Source organism: Mirounga leonina, unplaced genomic scaffold, assembly GCF_011800145.1.
Source record: "Mirounga leonina isolate KUSES-001 unplaced genomic scaffold, KU_Mleo_1.0 Mir_104, whole genome shotgun sequence".
Classification (NCBI taxonomy): Eukaryota; Metazoa; Chordata; class Mammalia; order Carnivora; family Phocidae; genus Mirounga; species Mirounga leonina.
Window position 1 is genome coordinate 14578642 of NW_023270231.1, and position 21395 is coordinate 14600036.

Sequence of the window (21395 nt, forward strand, 5' to 3'; positions counted from 1 at the left end):
AACTTCAATCAGCATAGGTTAGTTTTGCCTGTTCTTGAATTTCATATAAATGGTATTATATATATGTACTACTACACAGTATCTACTACTGTGTGTCTGGCTTCTTTTGCTCAACACAATGCCTTTGAGCCAGGTTGTTGCATATATCAGAGATCTATGTTTTTTGTTTCCTTCATCCATTATATGAATATACAACATAACAATAACATAACAATGTATTTATCCATTCTCTTGTTGGTGGACATTTGGGTTGCTCTCAGGTTTTGTGTAGTATGAATAAAGTTGCAGTGCACGTTCTGGTTCATGTCTTTTGGTGAACACGAGCACTCACTTCCCTCAGTATGTATCTAGTGCTAGAATTTCCAGGTCAAGCATCTTTAGCCTTGCTGGATACAAAGAAACAGTTTTCCAAAGAATCAGCTTTGGCTTCCTCAATCCTCTCTGCTGTAAATTTCTTTCCTTTGTCATCCATACCTACTCTCCCTTGTATTATGTCCTTCCTTTTACTCTTGTTGGATTTAATTTGCTGTTCTTTTACTAAAATTTTGAGATGGATGCCTAGATAATTGACTTCCTGTCTTTGTTAGTATGTAAACCTCAAGCTATAAATGTACCTCCATTCTTTAATGATATCTTATTAGTTTTTATATGTGGGATTTCTATTATCATTCCTCTTTTTTTAAATAAGATCTTTGTCTTGTTTCATAGATGGAGGATCTTTTCTGTTTCTATATATTAATTAAACTTTTTAAAAATAATATTTCCTTAGGCCCTCTTTATTCTCCCTGTTTTTTCTAAATTAGTTCATTTATTCCTCCCTTCCTTTGTTCCTTCCTTCCTTTTTTCCTTCCTTCCTTTTTGCTTTCTTTCCTCTCTGTTGGTTCTAATCTCTGTTTTTCATAGTGGAAAGCCTCCTCCAATGTCTGGCGATCTTCATAGTTAAGACTGAGGCACGAAAGAGCTGAGTGAAACTCTATGTGCATGGGTGATAGCTTTGTCAACTAGATGGCATCACTATATGGTAACTGAGTGATCCACAAATGCCATTCACTTTCTCCAGCTACACATCTTTCAAACATAGGAATGGTAATCCTGGCAATGATGCTGCTGGAATCTGGGACTTGGGGAATGAAGGGCTTCCTGTCAGTGTGCAGACTTCCCCTCCAACCCCCATTTCCAGTCTGGCTCCTCATCCCTGCCCTCCGTTGTGCCTGGTACCCTCGAGCCCAGAGCTCCTTGTTCTAATTGTTCTAAAGGATAAACTTCTTCTTGGGGAAATGGGAAAATACAACACTTGGCCACAGGGTGAAGTGATGAGGACCTGGAGATCTAACTGCTCCTGTCACAGAACTTCAACCTATCCCTCTATGTTGAGCTCCTCAAGTCACCCTGACTTTTCTGGGGTACCTACTGCCTCCAATCCCTAAGTCCCTCATAGGTTCCTTGAGGCAGATTGGCCTCTTCGTATCATTAACCCCTTCCTCTGCTCCAGGAGGTCTCTTGCCATCCTCCATTCACTGGACATGGTGTAGGTCAGATAAGATTTCAGTTGCTCACTCACCTTGTCCCTTCAGGAATATCTCCCAAAGAAGGATGCAGCAGTGTCCTTATGTCACCATCATGGAAATGTTGATTTTTTTTTCTTCAAAATAATCTATATTCTACCTCTTTGTACCCCTAGTTATGTCTCGCTGGGGCCACATCACTAACTCTCTCAGCATTCCTTCTAGTAGTGACCACCATGGCTCAGCTGCTCTTCCTTCTAGCTACCGTTGAGACAGCATCCCATTGACCTCCTTTGTTGATAAATGAGTTTAACTCCCTCACATCTGTCACCTCATCCTCCCCCACCTTCCCAAGGCTTTTACATCACCTTTTAAAAATTCCCTATTGGCCAGTACCTTAATGTATTAACACTTCCCTGTCTTTCTTCAGCAGCCACATAAAGTATCACCAGACCTCCCATGTTATAAGACAAGGCTGTGTCATTCCTCCTTTTCCTTTCAGCCCTTCTTTTCTTCTATCCCCCAGCTTCTGACATTCATTCTTTCCCTTTGCATTGCCAAGAGCTTCTTGGGCAAGGCTTTAGGTGAGCACCAAGAGCTTCTTCCCTGCTAGCTCCACACCCTGTCCCTCAGTAGATTTGTTAGGGGAAGATTTTCCCAAACATACAGCCTCTAATGGGGGTCCGATCCTCCTAGGGGACAAGGGTGGCCAGAGGTGTTTCTCCCCTTCCAGAGTGAACCCCAGGGCTGCAGCTTCCCCATTTCCCAGGGCTGCCGACCCTGTGTGAAGGTCTCAGAGGCCCCAGTGCCCTCGACAAGTTCTGAGCAGGCCAGTGTGACTTCACCCACCTTCACGGGCCAGGTCCCAAGCTGCAGCCAGGAAGCCAGCCTGTGGCTCATCATCTACCACCTTTCTCTCCAGATCCCCTTCCTGGGAGCTGGGATTAAAATCCATGAGAAAAGGGTGTCAGAGAATCTGCGACCCTTCCACGACCGGATGGAAGAATGTTTCAAGAACCTGAAAGTGAAGGTGGAGAAGGAGTATGGTGTCAGAGAAATGGTATGTGTGGTCCGCGTGGCTGGAAGGGGTGAGACTGGTGGAGTGTGATGTGGGGAGCGGGGCAGTGGGGATGTGAGCTGGCAGGGACCCAGCAAAGGAACCTGCCCTGGAGGAAGACCTGACCCAGGGGAACCTTCCTGTAAACATGGTCCCTCACGGTCACCCCCAGACAAACCCCAGGTGCACAGTGAGCCCTCCCCACTTAGGGACTGCCGAAGCACCGAGTATGTGCCCAGTCTGATCTCAGAACTTGGTGTCTATGACTTGTTAAGTCCTCACAACATGCCTGGGAAGTAGGAATGATTTTCAACTCCTCGCCTCTCTTTTGGAGGTTCAGAAGTGTTAAGTAACTTGCCAAAGGCTACATAACAAGTGAGTACAGGACAGAATTTTCACCGGGCTCTGTTGGCCTCCAAAGCAAGTGCTTTGGGCCACTAATAGGCTCTGTGACATAAAGAGGCCAGTGGCCTGGTGCTCACAGGGACATCTTTATCCTCCTCCCCAGGAAGTGGAATCCTGAAACATCAAGGCTGTGCGGTCCTGTAGAGGCCATGTGGCTCAAGCCTCTGATTCTATAGATTAGAAAACTGAGGCCCAGAGGGGGTCATGAGTTCCTAAAAGAGTGTAGAGGTAACCCGGGCCTCTTGTTTTCTGAGCCAAGTTTTTCCACGAAACGAGTTGCATCTTCCAGCCATGACATGACACTGCACTGCAATTCTGTTAACTGTTCAGAATTGGGTCAGATCTCACAGGTTAAGGGCAGATTCCTCTATAAGGCTGCCCTCCCTTCAGGCACTGGGGTTCCCAAGCCCCTGCACTTCTGACCAACTGGTTACAAATTTGGGGGTTCCTTCTACCCCTTCGGGTTCACAGAATTCCACAGAAGTCAAGAAAGCACTATGCTTACGATGACAGTTTTATGGCAAAGAATACAAATTAGGACCAGCCGAATGAAGAGATGCAGAGGGTGAGGTCTGGGAGGGTCCCAAACACACAGCTGATGTGCCCTCAGGACATGTCACCCGCCCATCCATGTACGATTACCCACCAGGAAACTCACCTTAGCTGGGGTGTTGGAAGTTCTTACTGGGCTTTTACTACATAGTCATGAGGGGGTGACTCATTGGCCACCTGACTGAAATCTGTCCCAAGCCCCTTCCCCTCCCTAGAGGTAGAGCATCTATCACCTGGGGCAAAGCCTGACCCTGTAACCCCACAGTTGGTCCCTCCGGCCTGGCCTCCAGCCTGAGTCTTCTCATGAGTATCAGGGGCCCCCACGAAGAATGAGGACACTCCTGTCCCTGGGGACATCGCAGGGGTTACGAGGTCACCTCCCAGGAACAAGGAAGGAATAAAGGCCAGCCCAATTCTTTTCTAAAACAACAATGCCTCGCGTCAGCCGCCAGGAATTGTGCGGCCACCCTGCTCTGCGCAGCAGCTGAGCCCTGTTCAGGTGGAGGAGGCAGCGGGAAGGGGACACCACAGGAGCCGGCCCATCCAGCCCGAGGGCCTGCTGCTAACCTCCCTGCCCTCCCCACCTGCAGCCCGACTTCGAGGACAGGCGCGTGGGCCGCCCACGGTCAATGCTGCGCTCCTACAGGCAGATGTCTATCATCTCCATGGCTTCCATGAACTCTGACTGCAGCACCCCCAGCAAGACCACCTCTGAGAGGTCAGTGCCTGCCCCGGGAGCCCCCTGCACTCCTGCCTCCCCGCCCCCGGCCCCCAGCAAAGCCTTGCTGCTCCTCCTTCTGCCCCAGAGCCCACCCGTCTACTACCTCCCTACCCTTGTGTCTCCAAGCCTTTCCCTAGCTGGTGCCTCACTAAAACCCTCACGGCCACACTGTGACACTGCTCTTCTTAGTGCCACTGAGAGGGGTCATTTGAGGCCCAAGTCCAAGGTGGCTTTTCCTGAGGCCCTGGCAGGACAGCCATGGCTGGCACTCTCCCAGCCTGGCCATCTCTGCAGCCAGACCTCCCCCCCACCACCCCCAGCCTGCCTCAGTCTGGCTTCTCCTCTCCTCTATCCGGGTGCCGCCCCCCAACTCCCCACTGCAGAGCTGCCCCTCCTGCACCCCCCCATCCCTCTGCAGGGGAGGAAGTTTCTCCCTCACCCCACGAAAAGCCTCTCCCCTTCCGCCGTCCTGGTGTCTTCCGCTCCCCCCAGCCCGACTCCACTACCCTGAGGACGTGGGAACGTGAACCGGGGACTCTCCACGTGCAAGATCATGCTAAGGGGCCCTCAGGCCTCATCGCGTGGCTGCCCTGCAAGGTCCTGCAAACACCTGCATTTACTGGAAGGAAAGAATGGCTCAGGGAGGCTGAGTGATTTGCCAAAGGCATTCAGTAAAGGGTGGCAGTGCCGGATTTGAATCCAGAGCCACATCTTAACAAGTGTCTCTCCTCACCGCCAGTCTTTCTTGCTTATGGCTCACCTCCTTCAATTTCATTTTACTCTGTATTTTGAATGTTTGCAAATTAAGCAAGTGGCTCCCCAAACTCTACCAGCTTAGCTGATCTACGCCCGGCCCCTGTAGTGACAACTCAGCCAGCCTCAGTCCCTGCAAGGCAGTTCCCCTGAAGCTCTAACTGCAGTTTCTACTGCTACCCCTTGTGCCCTTCAGCTTTGATCTGGAATTAGCAACCCCTAAGACTCCAAAAGCAGAGCCAGTGGAGATGATCTCCACGGGGAGCACTCTGCCAGAAGTCAAGCTGCGGAGGTCCAAGAAGAGGGCCAAGAGGAGCAGTGTAGTGTTTGCGGACGAGAAGGCAGCAGCCGAGTCGGACCTGAAGCGGGTGAGCAGCCCTGGCAGGATGCCTCTTACACCATTAGCACATCTCTGCTACACACCAGGCGTGTTATCCGGGGCCCTCAGACAAGGTCCCATTTGAGCCTCACGTTTGCAGTGAAGTAGCTGATGCAGAGGCAGAGTCTGAGGAGCAGGGAGGCGAAGTGCTGCAGGTGTCCACACAGCCTGACGTGACAGAGCTGGGATTTGAACCCTGGCTGTTAGACTCCAGCCCGTGCGTGTCTTTCCCACCATGCGGCAAACGGGAGAAGCTGCCTGTGGCATTCATAGAGAGAGAGCAGCCCTCCCACTGCTGGGCTGGGTGTTTCTACATCTCCAGCCCGAGTCCCTAGCCCAAGGGCCATTCCAACCTCTGACATCTCAGCCCCTGCTGGGCTCCTCCAGCGAGCCAGGAGCCCAGCTGCAGATGCAGAAATGGACTCTCACTGCCCTGACTTTGAGAGTTTTTGTCTTACAACTAATAACTATTTAATAATGAAACTTGGTGTCATTGGGTGCAAATCTTAGTTTCCCCTGAAAGAGAAGTTTGTTGAAGGCATTATTAGAGCCTAGGAAGGGGAGAGGGATTAACTGTACTGGTAAGGGAGGGGTGCGGGATGAAAGGGCAAGGGTTGAACTAAAATGCCTTCCAGTAAAGAAAAGATCCGCCATACACTTCCCTGTAGACCTCGGAGGCTACTCTTGCCAGGGGACAAGACTGGAAATAAGTCCTCCATGTTTTACAATTCTAGGGGGTATCATTTACATGATTGTCTAAATGAATGTCCCCCAACCCCTGGAGTTATAGAGTATGCAACCTATGCAACCGTACATGACGGCCTGGCATGGAATGATACAAAAAAGAACAGTCAGCTTGAAACTAGGTACAAGAAGCCTTGCCAAGCCCTTAGCACTGATTTTTCAAGGCCAGGAGCTGTCTGATGCTAAGCCTCTGTGGTATGTGTGTGGGTGGGTGGGTGGGTGGGTGGGTGTGTGTGCATGGTGTGTATGCCTGTGTATATGCATGGTGTATTTATTCAGCTTTCCAGGAAGCACGAGTTCATGAGTGACACCAACCTCTCGGAGCATGCAGCCATCCCCCCCAGGGCATCCATCCTCTCTCAGATGAGTTTTGCCAGTCAGTCCATGCCCACCATCCCAGGTATGCACCCTGCCACCAGCAGCACCAGAAGGTACAGAGATAGCAGGGCTACCAGCCTGGGGGGTGGAGGGTGGGTGAGGACTGTATCTATGTAGCAAAGGGGCCAGGCATCCTGGGGGCAAGAGGTTCTGCTCAGAGGCCCCCTGTCCTCTGAGCTCTCACCACACCACACCACACACACACCCCCTTTTGTAGGGGAAACTGACCTGCAAGCTCCACCTGGGGCTGGGCTGGAGGCCTGTTGTCCCTCTGGTCCTCAGGATTCACTGGGAATCCACTTGTCAAACCAGGTAGCCCTGCATTCTCAGTTAGCCCGGCCCCCCCACGGGCCAGAAGCCCTGTGTTTCCTTTTTTGACCTGGAACACTATTTCTGGAACTTGTACAAATTGCCACCACACCTTCTAGTCGTAGAGCGTTTGATTCATAGATGCTACCTATTTCCGCCACCACTCCTTCATTGTCCAGGGAGGAGGTTAGCAGGACACAGATGGCCGTTCCTACGTCACAGAGGGGGATTCTGCCACCCTGATGGAGACGGGCACACCTGAGGTCCCTGCGTCTGACGTGCCGCTGTCTGCAGGGCAAGGGCAGGGAGGGCAGGACAGACCCGTGCTGCCCTGTGGAGCTCGGCAGGCCGATCGCAGCAAAGACACCTGCCGTTTCTTGAGTGCTGACCGCACCAGGCCCTGTGCTAAATTCTTCATCTTTGATTTACACTTCAACACCCAGCTATGAAGTAGATGATGTCATTAGCCCCACTGTGTGGATGAGAAAACTGAGGTACTAGCAATGTCAGTCTCCCACACGTCACCAGCTAGGAAGGGGCAGAGGCTGAGTGTAGGCCAGGCCCTCTGCTCCTGGAACAATGCCCTTGACCCTGCCCAGCCACACCAGGCAGGACAGCCCCTGAGCTATGGCATCTGGCCGGACACACAGTCGTGTCCCTGTCATCTGCTCACACCACCACAATACCCTGGAGGTCTGTGCTCTTGTCCACATGTTACCAGTGTTGAGACCGAGCATCAAGAAGTAGCGAGTAGGCAGGTCTGCGTGTCTGCGAGCTGCGAGCTGTAGCTACCAGTTCTCTCCACCAGCCCCTGCCTTGGGGAAGATGAGAAATCCACGCTCCCAGTGTAGAAAGAAAGGTGAAGGAAGAGTGAGCTCACATGGTCTCCCCACCTTGGGGCAAAAGGCCACCTTCCCTGAGGAAGTCAGGGCCCCAGCGGCCAGGGGGCCTTCCCCCAGGCCCCCCACGTTTCTGGCTCAGAAGCCCTGACAAGACTATGATCGGGCCAGGCGCAGGCCCCTGCCGGGTCGGGGGGAGGGGGGTTGGCAGGCCTTCCCCGGGAGGACAGCTTCAACAGCCCCCTTCAAGCAACAAGCAGTCCTTCCCGCCTCCTCCTGGCACCGTGACGTGTCCTCCCTGGTTTCTGCCTCTGTCCCGCAGCCGGTCTCCTGCCTGCCTCCCCCACGTCACCCTCCTGTCCCTTGGGCACCGCCTCTCCTCCGCGCACCCACTCACTCCCTCTCCCGGCTCTTCTTCCAGCCCTCATGCTCTCAGTGGCAGGCATGCCTACGACGGATGACGCCAACTCGTCCCCCCGCCTCAGCCAGACCTTCTTCCCTCTCTCGGACGACAAGAAGACACTCAAACGGAAGAAAGTAAATCAGTTCTTCAAGACGATGGTGAGGACCCAGATGGGTGGAAAGACAAGCGTATGTGGGGGGTGGGGGTGGGAAGAAAGCAACGCAGAGAGAGGAGAAATTGGGGGTGAGGAGGGAAGGCAAGCATGTGTGCGCATGCACACGCATGCATGTTTGCACACTCCCCGGGAGGCATGGTCAGGGCCTGCAGGGGTTGCGACACTAGCCAGAAATGCCCCCACTGCAGTTCCCCTCTGGGGCCCTGGTCTCTGAGCAGGACTGACCCCAGCTGGGCTGCAGGAACGTGCCAAGGGGAGACACAGGGCCCCTGGGACCTCAGGACCGGTCACCATCCTTTGCCTAAGTTGCCCTTTGGTGCACCTGTCAGAGCCACAACAGCTGGCTATCTTTGGAAGCTCAAAGTTCTTTTTAATATTTTTTTGGAGGAGCTTTCCTATTCAACTTATATTACAGAATCCTACTAATTAAAAGTGAGTTTCCAAGCCCTGACTTTTCAAGTCCTGCCTCCTATTGTTACTTGTCAGTCTTTACTCAAGATTAAAAAGGAGTCCCGTTGACACTTCTGATCCTCAAGATGATATAAACCGGAGCTCGGCTACTATAATAATCACAAGTTTACCGTGAGCGTGCAGTGAGTCAGGCACCACGCGGAGCACTTTCCAGACCTTGTCCAACGTGACCTGCCACCACCCCTGGGAGGAATGTACAGGGCTCCCGGAGTTAGGGAAGTGACTGGCCTGGGTCCCCACAGTGCAGGAGACCACAGAGGCTGTGTTCGAACCACAGTGGGCTACCACCTCCCTGGGCATGGTCAGGGTCATGCTACCTCGCACTCACGGGGCTTTGGGCAGGGATCCTTGTGACTGCAAGGGGGAAGCCCCGCTTCGGCACTCATGAGAATCCCATCCCGGCGGTGTGTGTGTTTATTTTCTTTTCCCACAAAGCTGGCCAGCAAATCCCCTGAAGAAGGCAAGCAGATCCCTGACTTCCTGTCGTCGGACCTGTGAGCAGCTGCTGACCAGGGCCGCACAAGGGGAGCCAGAGAGAGGACTTTCTGGAAGAAGAGAGACACGGTGGGACATTGAGGTCTCAAACAGTGGGGAGACCTCCTGCCAGTTGCCCTCCCTCAGAGGGAACAAGGGCTGATCTGGCCACCCTCGTGATGTGGGTGGCAGGTGAGAACGCCCCCCGCCTGGATTTGGAACCAGCAAAGATGCTCTCTCCCGCCACGCTCTCCCCAACATCCTAGGCGCATCTTTTTATTGCCCGGTTTCTTAAGTATAAGGAGCTGTATTTTTATTTCATTTTTTTAAGTCCTAGCACTTAACAGAAAAGCCTTTTAAATATTCTTTTATTTTATTTTTGGTTAATAGTTTTGTACTTTACATTTTTTAATACAACCAGCCAGTCATTTTCCTAGCTGATCTGCTCCAAAGTGTTGCTGTTTTCTTACCGACAATAAAAATGGATGCATGGCTCCAGTCAGCCTTATTGCATAATTCCATCAGCAGCGTCCCTGCAGCCTGGAGAGGGTGGGAAGGCAGGCCATCCAGGGCCTGCCGTGATGGTGAAGGGCCTGGCTCCAGCCTGTCACAGCGCCAGATTTGCCCTCCTTGTCCATGCCACCCCCAGGAGTCTTCTCCATGATTCCAGTTCCTTAGGGGCTGAATGCTGGGGTGTAGGCAAGCCAGAAAATCTGTCACAATCTTCCTCAAGGTGATCTTCATATTACCTTTTTCCCCTTTTGGAAACAGAAAATCCACTCAACCAAATGCTCAAGAGTTAAGTAAACAGTGGACAAACGGTCTGGCCTTTGGATTTTGTCATCCAGTCAGAAGTGGTAGCTTTTCTTGGAGGAATGCCAGGCTTCTCAGATGAGACCCAAGGGAGGTGAGGAGCTCCTCCGGGCAGAGAAGAGAGCATGGGAGCAGAGTCTCACCAACATAGCCCAGGGGAACTGTGCAGGGAGAGGTCTTGGCAGAGGCTAAGGACTCCATCGGGGAAAGATGTCAGTATTTTGGTGGATATTAAGTACGTGGCAACACGGAGCTATCTAGAGATGTGGGGTAGACCTCACTTCTTAGAGATGGGGACCTGGGGGTAGTGAGAGATGAGAGAGAAAGATGATAAGAGCTCAAATTGATTGAGCTTGACCGTGCCCAGCACAGTGTTACAGACATGATGAGAATTAGCTTCCTATATTAAGATTTAAGAGGTGGGTACGATTACTACCCAGATGAAGACGCAGAGGCATGAAGTGACCTGAGATCATCCACTTGTAAGTGAAAATGTTGGGATTCAAACCCAGGCAACCAGATGGGAAGCTTGGCTTTTAACCATGACCCTGTGCTATCTCTCAGACACCTTGGTGCCTGAGTTTCTATAGCCTTTGTCCACCCCAGTCTCTTCCTGGGGGCCTCTAGTTCCCCTTGTCAAGCCCAGACCTGTTGCTGCTGGTCCAGCTTCCAATTTCCTCAACAGTCCACAAAGTCCTGTTATGGTGGTGGTTGGTGTTTTGTCTGTGTTTTGGGTTCTCTATGGTGAGGAGACAGCTCCTGAAGGTTTGGAAGAGAAGTGAGGGCCCTTGAGAAGCTGAGGAGCCGGACACCCCTGGGCATCTCCATGCTGCCCATGTAGACTCTGGAGGCTGTGTGTCCCTTGTTGTATCTGTCGATGCTGTTCTGCCCTTTTCCTCTCCAGGTGATAGGCTCAAGCTTCCCAAGCCTGCTGTTTCTCAGTCCAAACTACGAGATCCCAGTATTTAACTTTGAAATGTCTGCCCTTCCAACTACTAGTGGACAAAATCTCAACAAAGACGAAAATATGGTCTCCCCTTTTGCCACGGCTGTAGAAGAACAGACACGATCCTTTGCCTTGAAACTGCAGAGGGCATTCCTTACCAAGGCTTCTTGCAAAACACCCAGATTTGGACACTGTTGCTGCGTCCTGGGGAAGTCAGCTTTAACCTCTAAAACTTCCATAACTCTGTTCTCCTTGCTCAACAGTGTGTGGCCCCATGAGTTCCATTTCTGGAAAATTGTCGGTATCTGTGAGTTTTTATTAAGTCTGAAGGGGTCTTGAGCACTTCTCCTTTTCCCATAGAAGTGGAGCAAACAGTGAAATTGGTGGATTCTTATTTAAACAGAGTTTGAGATCACATCTCCTTTCAATTAGGACTGTCATCAGGCTGATGGCCCACTTGGCGCTTTGTCAGGACAATTCCAGATGTTGTGACCCATGCCAATAACATCAATGCTCGCAGTAACAACCATAACAAACGACAAGAATAGGGCTTCCATTTACCAGACACTTACTCTATGCCTCCTCTCCTCACATCTTCCCACCAATCCCCCGAGGTTGGCCGAGGACCCCAGGTTGGACGTGGAAACCCAGGCCTGGAGAGCTAGCTGTGTGTCACCCATCCAGTAAGTCACCCGGCCAACTGTGTCCACTCCTAGCCTCATGACCTTAATCCACATATTCATTTTCTGGCTTTAACCTCAGCTCAACATCAGACTCTGCATGCTCCCTGCCCATTTTGAAAGTCTCCCCCTCAGTGCCAATGATGGCTCCCAGGATAAGTGAGGCTGGGGGCTCTGTGTCCAGCACAACTCTCCTTGTGCGCCTGGGTGTTCCCTTATTGTAAGCCAACTGTGTCAAAAACTAGCTAGTGCGGTCAAGGAAGGGCATACATATGCCTTCAGAGCGCCCAGGGAGGGAGAGTGGGGTGCGTGGGGTGGGGTAGTCTTTTCCTTTCCTGGTGGAGAGTTCTTAGGGACCTTCAGAGATCACTTCATCCAACCCTCTCATTTTAAAGTTAAATGACTCCTCCAAGGCCACATAGCTATGATCAGCAGGACTCCATCTAGAATCAGCCCTGCCTGACTCACGAGTTTCTTTGTAGGTAATCTCCCCTCCGTGGCACTCCCTCACCCTCTGTTTAGGCACCCAGAGGCCCCTTGCTTTCTGCTGTCCCTTCCTCTTCCTTTGAGACAGAGCTGATATCTACCATTCACACTCTAGCGTGAGCTAGGGCACCAAGGTTACTCTTCTTAGGGGAGGGGCATTTTTAGCCTTATCTCTAAACGGAGAGTAGAAGCCTTCTTTCTTTCTTCCAGACTTTCAGGCTTGTGTCAGCAAGTAGTAGAGAAACAGAAAATCAAACGGTCTTCCCAGCATCTAAAATAGGCTGGGCTCTGCCCTCCAGACATCCTAACCAGTAACACATCCGTTTGCTGTTCCTTCTGAACATTGGGTGCCTCTGCCTTCCTGTCATAGCTGCAGTTCCCAAAGAAACAGATCTTCAGGCAATGACTGGTTACCTGTGTTTGGGGGCTATGCAATCCTAGGGCAGCAAGAAAGGGGGAAGGGGATAGGAAGCAGTGGCTGGTGGGGAGTCACCATGCCGGCCTGAGGAATGGGGCCATATCACAGACTCAGTGTCAGTCAGCAGGCTGGACACTCAACAGTAGCAATGACTATACCTTGACGAGAGGGATCCCATGTGTCGGATCCATGCACAGGCTCCATCCCTGCTCGTTTTGTGGTCCATGGGGCAAGCAAATGGTGGCTGAGGAGCAAGGCTGACTGGCGGTACGGGTCATCCAATGCACCTGATTGTCACCCACTTTATCAATGGTCTTTCTGGTGGGTGTTCAAATGTGGATCTACCAGCCTTGAATCTGTGCCTGCTGGACCATGCATGCACCTATTCCCTAGACCCCAGTAATCAACCTTCCAGTATTATTCTTTTCAGTCCTCTGACCAACCAGCCCAGCCATGCTCTCCTGCCCGGGAGTGTGAACGTCCATCTCAGCTCACGCCTCCCTCGATTAGCTCGGTCAGCCAAGTGTGTTGCTTGCAGCTCTACCCCTAGGGGGGATTCCCCTCCTCCCTGGCTGGGGCTGTACACACCAGTCCATTTCTGGCTAGCACCAACAGAGTGGACCCCCCATCAGGAAACAAGGCATTAGTCTCACCCTTCTCTGTAAGTTGGCCAAACGGAACCCCTCCAAGTGTCCACAGGTCTGGGTTGAAGGAGAAACATCAGTGAAGCAAAAGTGAGTTCCCTGGGATCCTGATCATATGATGGGTTTCTGCCATGTTGACCCACCTTATGCCTCGGAGACACCCAGGACAGCCATGGTGGACATCTCTGGTTGCACTCTCAGTCTCCTCCCATGAGGTGCTCAGCCTCTGCTAGGATCCAGTAGCCCTCTGGGAGCTATTCCTTAAACAGAGGGGCAAGGAGAACATAGCTGTGCTTTTAGGTCCCAGAAGTACGAGCTGTGATTATCATAAAGGGCCTCGTCAGGGACTCTGTTCAGCATCCACGTCTACCACAGATGGTTCTAGCAGCATCAGAACGGCTGGATCATATGGTCCTGTACACAGAACTGCCTGAACCACAGCCTGGACCTGCTGCAGAGTACTTTTGCTCTAGGCTCTGCTCATATTGGCATACTCCAAAGTCACCTGATGAGTAGTTTGAAGCAGTATTCCCATTTTTTTAGTGTCTAAAAATCGAAAATGACTCCTCAATTTTGATGCCTCTTTTTTAGTGGAAGGAAATGTGAGATACAACAGCTTGTTGTGTATATTCAGTGGGATGTCCCAGCGTGTCCTGACCCCTGGAGCCCTAAATATTGGTAACATTTACATCGGTGAGAGGTGGCAGGCCCCTTCTTTAATAAACCCAAGATGTTCAGGCATCTCCACTCCATTCACTGTAGGCCACCATCAGATGGGTTTTTAAGGAATCATCTTAGGAAACTATTAAAACCAGTTCCAGATATTTTTACTATAACACTGAATCCTCAGTGAGTCACAAGTGCCCTATGCCAATGAATTCTCTCCTATCCAATCTTATTTTTTACAACCACCTAAGCCTTGACACCCTCAGATCCATCCCCCTGTATCTTCCCAGTACCTGTTAGCCAGATGCCCAATCCCTGGCTTGTAAGCTCTATCTTCCCACAAGAGGACACACAGTTCCTCTCTCAGGCTACACCAGGACCTGCCTCTGGTTACCAGGCAGAGGCAGTGAGAGGCAGTGAGGGAGTCAGTTCTCCAGAGGAATAAGCCTCAATCCGCAGGGCATATGCTGCCTGTGAGCTCTCCAAGAGAGGGAAGGCTGTTCTCTTCTGACAAGAGAAAGAGACTACTGCCAATCAGGAGGTTTGAAGGGTTCGAGATTCTCAGGCTCAATCATCCAGTGTCCTAGACCAGATCCTGGGGTCTGCTCTTTTCCTCTCAGGGCCCTGAGGAGGCAAGGAGACTTGCTGAGGCTTTGCATTAGTATCTTTGAAATTCCTTCACCATTAGAATCAGATTCTGGCCCGATTTCAGCATAGTCTGCTCTGCAACTGCATGAGATAGAGTCTCTCCTAAAACTTTTACAGAGGCTATAATAATGCCCCCCTGCCGAGATGTCCATATCCTAATCCCAGAACCTATAAATATGTTAGGTTCCATGGCAAAGGGGAACTAAGGTCACAGATGGAGTTAAAGTTGCTAATCAGCTCACCTTAAAATAGGGAGATTCTCCTGGATTACCTGGGTGGGTCCAATGTCATCACATGGGTCTTTAAAAGTGGAAAACAGAAGCTGGAGAAGAGAGACAGAGGATGAGGCATGAGATGAAGTCATTGTCCATTGCTGGCTTTGAAGGTGGATGAAGGGGCCCTGAGCTAAGGAATGCCGGAAAGCTCTAGAAGGTGGAAAAGGCAAGGAAACGGATGATCCCCTCAAACCTCTAGAAGGAACACAGCTCTGCCAACACCTTGATTTTTACCCAGCAAGACCCTTATTGGACTTCAGATCCACAGAACTCACATAATAAATGTGTGTTGCATTAAGCCATTAAGTTGTGACAATTGTTACAACGGGAAACTAGTCAGGAGGTGCTTTGACTTTGAGGACAGGCCTGCGGCTGCCCAGCCCACCACACTGTGTTTGGAACATCTCCAGTGCCATGGAAGAGCCACCCTACTATACGGGTTTGTAATTATCGTTACCCTGGCCCTAGCAAAGCACTTCAGCTCCTTGACCCCCCAGTGTCGTGCTCCCTGTGCACCTCACCTTGTGGGTGGAAGCATGAGGCATTAGGACATCAGCCAGTGCTAGGAGCCTTTGCCACTCCACCTACCATGAGGGCCCTGTCGCCTTCAGACACAGGGCCAGTGTGATTCCAAATCCCGTTTGGAAAGTTTGCTTCCTAAATCCACTCCTGGTCACAGTTATGATATCCTGAGTCCCTTAGACTCTCACTACTTAGAGTGGTCTGCCGAGCAGCTTTCTGGCCTCACCTGGGAGCTGGTGAGCAATGCAGAGTCTCGGGCGCCACCCAGACCCACCGAACTGATCCTGCCTTTTCCCAAGAGCCTCTGGTGATTCCAAGGCCCGTACAGATTTGAGAAGTGATAACCAAGAAAACACAACCCAAGGATTGGAAGCTGACCCATTATTTGGGAGGGCATGTCCAGGCAGCAGCAGGGAGGGCAAAGAGCAGAGGCAGGGAAGGACAGGAGCAATTTAAGGGGATGCATCGCTGTGCTGGCCACCGCTTCACGACAAGCTGCAGAGATAGCTGGCTGCTCCCAGAGGTGTCTCCCCATCCACCTGCGCAGCCTGGGGCAGCTACATGGAGAAGGTTCCCTCTCCTGCTCCTCCCTGGTCAAAGTGAGAATTAACTAATTCCTTGCACTTGTAAGCTACATCCGCCAGGCCCTCCCGCCGCAAGCGGGAAGGCAAGATCTCACACCACGCCGTATCGTGGGGCATTTTACTTCAATCAGGACCAGCCAGAAACCCGGGGGCTGCGGCTGGCTGGCCTGGTGGTGTGGTGTCAGTAGGCAGTGGTCCAGTTTTCCTGTGCGAGCACCTCACTGGCCCCAGGGGGTGGGGGACACAGATGTGCATGGAGTAGGTTAGCCCACTCCCAGTGGGACACAGGGGATCAGACCGGCCAGACAAGACCTCACCACTCTCTCACCCATCATTGAACCTTGTGTTCAAAACATTTGCTGGGGACTGGGGAGCCATGGGGATTGCCCCACCACCATGGTAGTTGCTTGGTGGTTTCTGGTTTGATTTGCGGAGAGTGAAGGAGAATTCCGGTCTGAAGAACTGGTGTGCAGAGGGTACAGCCCCCACATGGAAACTGGCTTAGACAGTACCATTTCTCTCTGCCCTTCCCCTGAGAAGTCCCCCCAGAAATTCCCAAGATTATTTTTCTTTTCTAAAGATTTTATCTATTTATTTGAGAGAGAGAGAGAGAGAGCATGAGCAGGGTAAGGGGCAGAGAGAGAAGCAGCTCCCCACTGAGCGGGGAGCCTGATGCAGGGCTTGATCCCAGGACCCTGAGACCATGACTTGAGCTGAGGGCAGATGCTTAACTGACTGAGCCACCCAAGTGCCCCGAAATTCCCAAAACTATTAATGAGGGAATGTCATTCCAGCAGAATCCATGGTTCCTAGAGAGATGTAATCAGAGACTATGACCCTGGGAAAGGCACTTGACTTCCCTAAGCCTTCATTTCCTCATCTGTGACAAGGGACAATGCCAGATAGCCATTAAGCCAGCTGGAGGAACTAAGGCCATGGGGCAATGGTGTTCATCAGTTCTCTCTGAGGCAGCCCGGCAGGCTGACCAAACTGAGCACTCTTGACAAGAGGCTCTTTCAAAAGAGGCAAGAGAGACCTTTGGTGCTTACAGTAGACAGCTGAAAGTGGCACCGCTCACCTGCCCTCCCTGGTCGCACACCCCCATCCCAAGGAGGTGCCTGCTCGGTGCGGGGTGTTCTCCTGAAGGGTGCACATGGCTGGTGACACTGCGCTCTCAGTGACACATGGACCTCAGCTCTAGACCTGCACGATGTCCCAGCCACGGCAACTTCTAGAGACCTGCAAAGAGATCAGCAGTGTCTCGGGCAGTAAGCAAACAGGAAGAACGTGGATGGTCTCCCACAATGCACTCCACCCCCCCACTTCGTCTCCACAGCTCCATGACCCCAGACACAACTATCCCAACCCTGGCAGACAGCAAGGCTGCGCCTACCACTGTCTGGGCCACAGCAGATGCTAGAGACGACAGCAGCCATGGCGATCACTATCCTCATTCTCGAAGCTGAAGTGAGGCTTCGATGATCAGTGATCGATTCACTCCCGAGACATGCCCATTAGAGAGGGGCCCTGGGTTGCACTGGCTTACCTGCTTGACTTTGCTTGAAGAGATGATGTTTACTAATGGTACAAATTGAAACATTCTTGTGAACAGAATTTCTTTTTTTTTTTTTAAAGATTTTATTTATTTATTTGACAGAAAGAGACACAGCGAGAGAGGGAACACAAGCAGGGGGAGTGGGAGAGGGAGAAGCAGGCTTCCCGCCGAGCAGGGAGCCCAATGCGGGGCTCGATCCCAGGACCCTGGGATCACGACCTGAGCCGAAGACAGATGCTTAACGACTGAGCCACCCAGGCGCCCCAGTGAACAGAATTTCTTGACCAATGCAAAGTGGCCACTGGGTCCAGAATAACTCTCTTTCCCTTTCCCAAAGGAAAGATAAATCAGGAACAGTGCGGAGAGAGCTCTCCACCCTTGCACGCATAAATTGTCCTGATACCGGAGGCTGCAGAATAGTATACCTCCTGCCCAGACCTCCCTCATCAGGGATATTCAGTATAAGCACCATTAGTTTGATCCCCAAGGTGCAGGTATCCCTAGATAGGACACACACCATTGGACCCATGAGTGGTCCATGGACTCCATAAGTGGTCCATGGAGAAGCTTATATACTGCTAAGAGTAGGACCTCTGGGATGCTGAGGCCCAGGAGTCGGGTAATGAGGGGTACTCGAAGGGGGAGGGGCCGCCTCCGAAGCCATATGTTCTCTTCATAAGAGTCTTGCCAGAAGTAGGCTCAGGAAGCAAGAGAGGAGGTCAGGTGAAGAATGGAGGCACAGACAGCAAAGGAAACTGTCCCCTCTGAGGGGATGGGGCAGGGAATTTGGCGGGGTTTCTCCTGCCCTGTGGGACTCAGGACAGGCACAGAAAAGGCAAGAATTGGCTCTTACCAAACCTGTGGAGCGGCTACTGTGCCGGAGGACTTCACTAGTGATCTGTGAAAAATGTGTTCTATTTACTGAGAGCCTCATAATAAATAATCCTTATAATAATAAGGTCTAATAACCCAAACTCTTATAATAATAAGCACAATTAACCATATTGTTTTTCTTAGACTCAAATCACAGTGACTCCAATGAGAAAATTCTTAAGGGAGTTGGATCCAATTATTTACGACTTTTGATTAAATTGAGGGAAAGGGAAGTAGATTGTATGAAAAATCTGTCTCTATGACAGACCCCCAAAATTCACACAGATTGTAAAAAGAGTCAAAAATTAAAAATAAATAATATATTTGGTGTTGAATGTTATAAGAAATCTAATGTGAACTACAAAATGTTTAAGCCATGAACTTTTAGAAAGGGTTAGGTTTGGGGCGCCTGGGTGGCTCAGTCGGTTAAACGTCTGCCTTCGGCTCGGGTCATGATCCCAGGGTCCTGGGATCGAGCCCCGCATTGGGCTCCCTGCTCATCGGGGAGCCTGCTTCTCTCTCTCCCACTCCCCCTGCTTGTATTCCCTCTCTCGCTGTGTCTCTCTCTGTCAAATAAATAAAATCTTAAAAAAAAAAAAAAGAAAAGAAAGGGTTAGGTTCCTGGAAAGGTGGCTGCCTGGCTTTTCAATGTTAAGGGGCCACATTTATGAATGAATCGGTGTGGTTTCCCTTGAGCTTAGAAATGGCCTTAGGGCAGGTCACCTGAAAACCCACCCAGCTCAACCCTGGGTAAGCAGTGACCGATACCTTGGTACACAGAGATGAGACTGGGTGGTCACTGGATCAGGCACTTTAGAGGGCCTCAACTCATTCCTGATTTACGGAGACCCCTGGGATATTCGCCGCCATGGCCCCAATTTCTACAGAACAAACCAACGCAAAGAGACATCCCCTGGCCTGCTTCCCCTCCCTCACAAATGTGCGTAGAGCTTAATTTGTGTTGAGCATCATCCAAAGCCCTGAAAAAACCCCCATCTGTGCCGTCAAGAGACTGCAGGTCCCAGGGTGAAGGCTACCCAGCTCCAGGTATGGAGGGAAACGGGGGGGGAGCAATCCGGAGCCTGGATACCGGAAGGAAGGCTCCCCTGGGGAGGTGGCGCTCAGCTGACGTTGGAAGGTAAGTCAGGGTTCTCCATTCCCGACAAACTGGACAGGCACGGAGCTGAGGGGTCACGAGAGGCTCACGTGGCCACACCCCACGGAAGGGCACAGAGAGGGGGCAGGAATGAGACAGGAGAAGTTGGCTGAGGCCAGGCGTGTGCTGGGTCTAGAATGCCATGCTGAGGGACCAGTCGTTTGAGAGGCAACGTGCATGAGCACCTGCTACGCGCCAGGCACCGTTCTTAGCCATTTGCACTTAATAAGTTTTGAAACTTCACAACCACCCTCTGAAGTACAGATTGTCATTAGTCCCAATTTACAGGGGAGGAAGCAGGCCCAGAGAGACACAGGCATTTGTCCTGGATCACCCAGCTGGGAAGGGGCAGAGCAGGGACTTGATGCCTCAGGCGCCGAGGAACAGGCCGATGAGTGGCAGCTCTCCAAGGGTTGACTCTGGGCACATGGGCTGGATCCCCAGATCACTCGCTCTCTAAGCTGGGTGCACATCATCGGAGCAGGGATGCCCAGGCCCCACCTGCGCCTCCCAAGTCAGAATCGCTGGGGCCTGGGCCCACGAGAATGCCTCTTCATAAGCTCCATAGATGGGACCTGCTGGGCAGGGCCTAGAAAACCACACAGCTTTGCCTCCCATTTGCTTACGAGGAAACTGAGGCCCAGAGGGGCTCCCTCAGCCCACAAAAGTCCCAGAATGAAATGAATAAGTGACCAAACCCACAAAGCCACTACCCCCAACCTGTGTTCTTTACCCAGAGAAGAGGGAGGGGAGGAGGGAAGGAAAGGACATGGGGTGAGGGGCGGGCGGGGGGGGGCTCCTTGTTGAGCAGACTGTGTTTCCTTAGGTGCAGGACAAAGGCCACTCGTGGCACCGGAGGGGGATCTTTAGTGGACAGGGTCACAGCTTCACCTAACATGAAATCCAACCGTATTGGTTTCTTGCTAGTGGCGTAAAACAAACTTATTCTCAGAAATCCAAAATCAGTCTTATGGGTGAAAATCAAGGTGACCGTAGGGCTGGTTCCTCCCAGAGATGCCAGGGGACAGTGTATTTTCTTGCCTCTTCCAACCTCTACGAGCAGCAAGGCATGGAGCATTCCTTGGCTCCCCGGCCACCTTGCTCCAATCCCTGCTTCCTTGTCACACCTCCTTTTCTCTTATCATATCTCCCTCTGTCTCCCTCTTGCAAGGGCAGCTCTGAGTACACTGGGCCCACCCGGGAAATGCAGGCTGATCACTCGCAGTGGTCTTCAACTTAATCACTTCCGCGAAGTCCCCTTTACCTTGGAAGATGACAAGTTCGCAGATTCTGCGGATCTGCATTGACATCTTATGGGGAGGTCATCATTCTGCCTATCACACTCGTGATGAGAAAAATCTCTCCCTTTTCAATTCTCGCTTCTCTAAGCAGCGCTTCCTCCCTTCCCTAATGCTTGCACATCTCACCTTCTCAAAAAGAGCAAGCAGGCTCAGGCTTGTGCTGCCTCAGGTTGCTCATCTGTAAAATGGGGATGATTATAGTAGGGACTGAGTGAGAGCACAGGTAAGAATTCGGGCTATGCCCAGCCCAGTGTCAGCTCTAGATAGACACTACTCTTTCTCAATGTATTTATGGCAAGTGATACTGATTACCGATGATTCATTTCCAGATGTCATATGGAATTTATCTTTAAAATAAATTCATTAGGGTGCCTGGGTGGCTCAGTCGGTTAAGGGTCTGCCTTTAGCTCAGGTCATGATCCCACGGTCCTGGGATTGAGCCCTGTGACTGGCTCCTTGCTCGGCGGGGAGCCTGCTTCTCCCTCTCCTGCTCCCCCTGCTTGTGCTCTCTCTCTCTCTTTCGGTCAAATAAATAAATCTTTAAATAAATAAATAAATTCGTTAAGGAGAAAGGAAGGAAGGAGAAGAAAGAAAGAAGAAAGAAAGAAAGAAAGAAGAAAGAAAGAAAGAAAGAAAGAAAGAAAGAAAGAAAGAAAGAAAGAA

At 51.3% G+C, this 21395-nt stretch overlaps 1 protein-coding gene across 1 annotated transcript in view; it reads left to right on the plus strand.

The window, feature by feature from the left end:
* DOCK2 (dedicator of cytokinesis 2) overlaps positions 1-9780 on the plus strand; it is a 418491-nt gene extending 408711 nt beyond the window's left edge. The window contains exons 47-52 of the mRNA XM_035014007.1: positions 2428-2565; positions 4110-4237; positions 5190-5361; positions 6396-6516; positions 8064-8203; positions 9127-9780. Of these exons, the coding sequence (XP_034869898.1) occupies positions 2428-2565; positions 4110-4237; positions 5190-5361; positions 6396-6516; positions 8064-8203; positions 9127-9189 (762 nt within the window). The 3' untranslated portion in view covers positions 9190-9780. The remainder of the gene's footprint in view (positions 1-2427; positions 2566-4109; positions 4238-5189; positions 5362-6395; positions 6517-8063; positions 8204-9126) is intronic.
* Positions 9781-21395: the final 11615 nt, after the last annotated feature.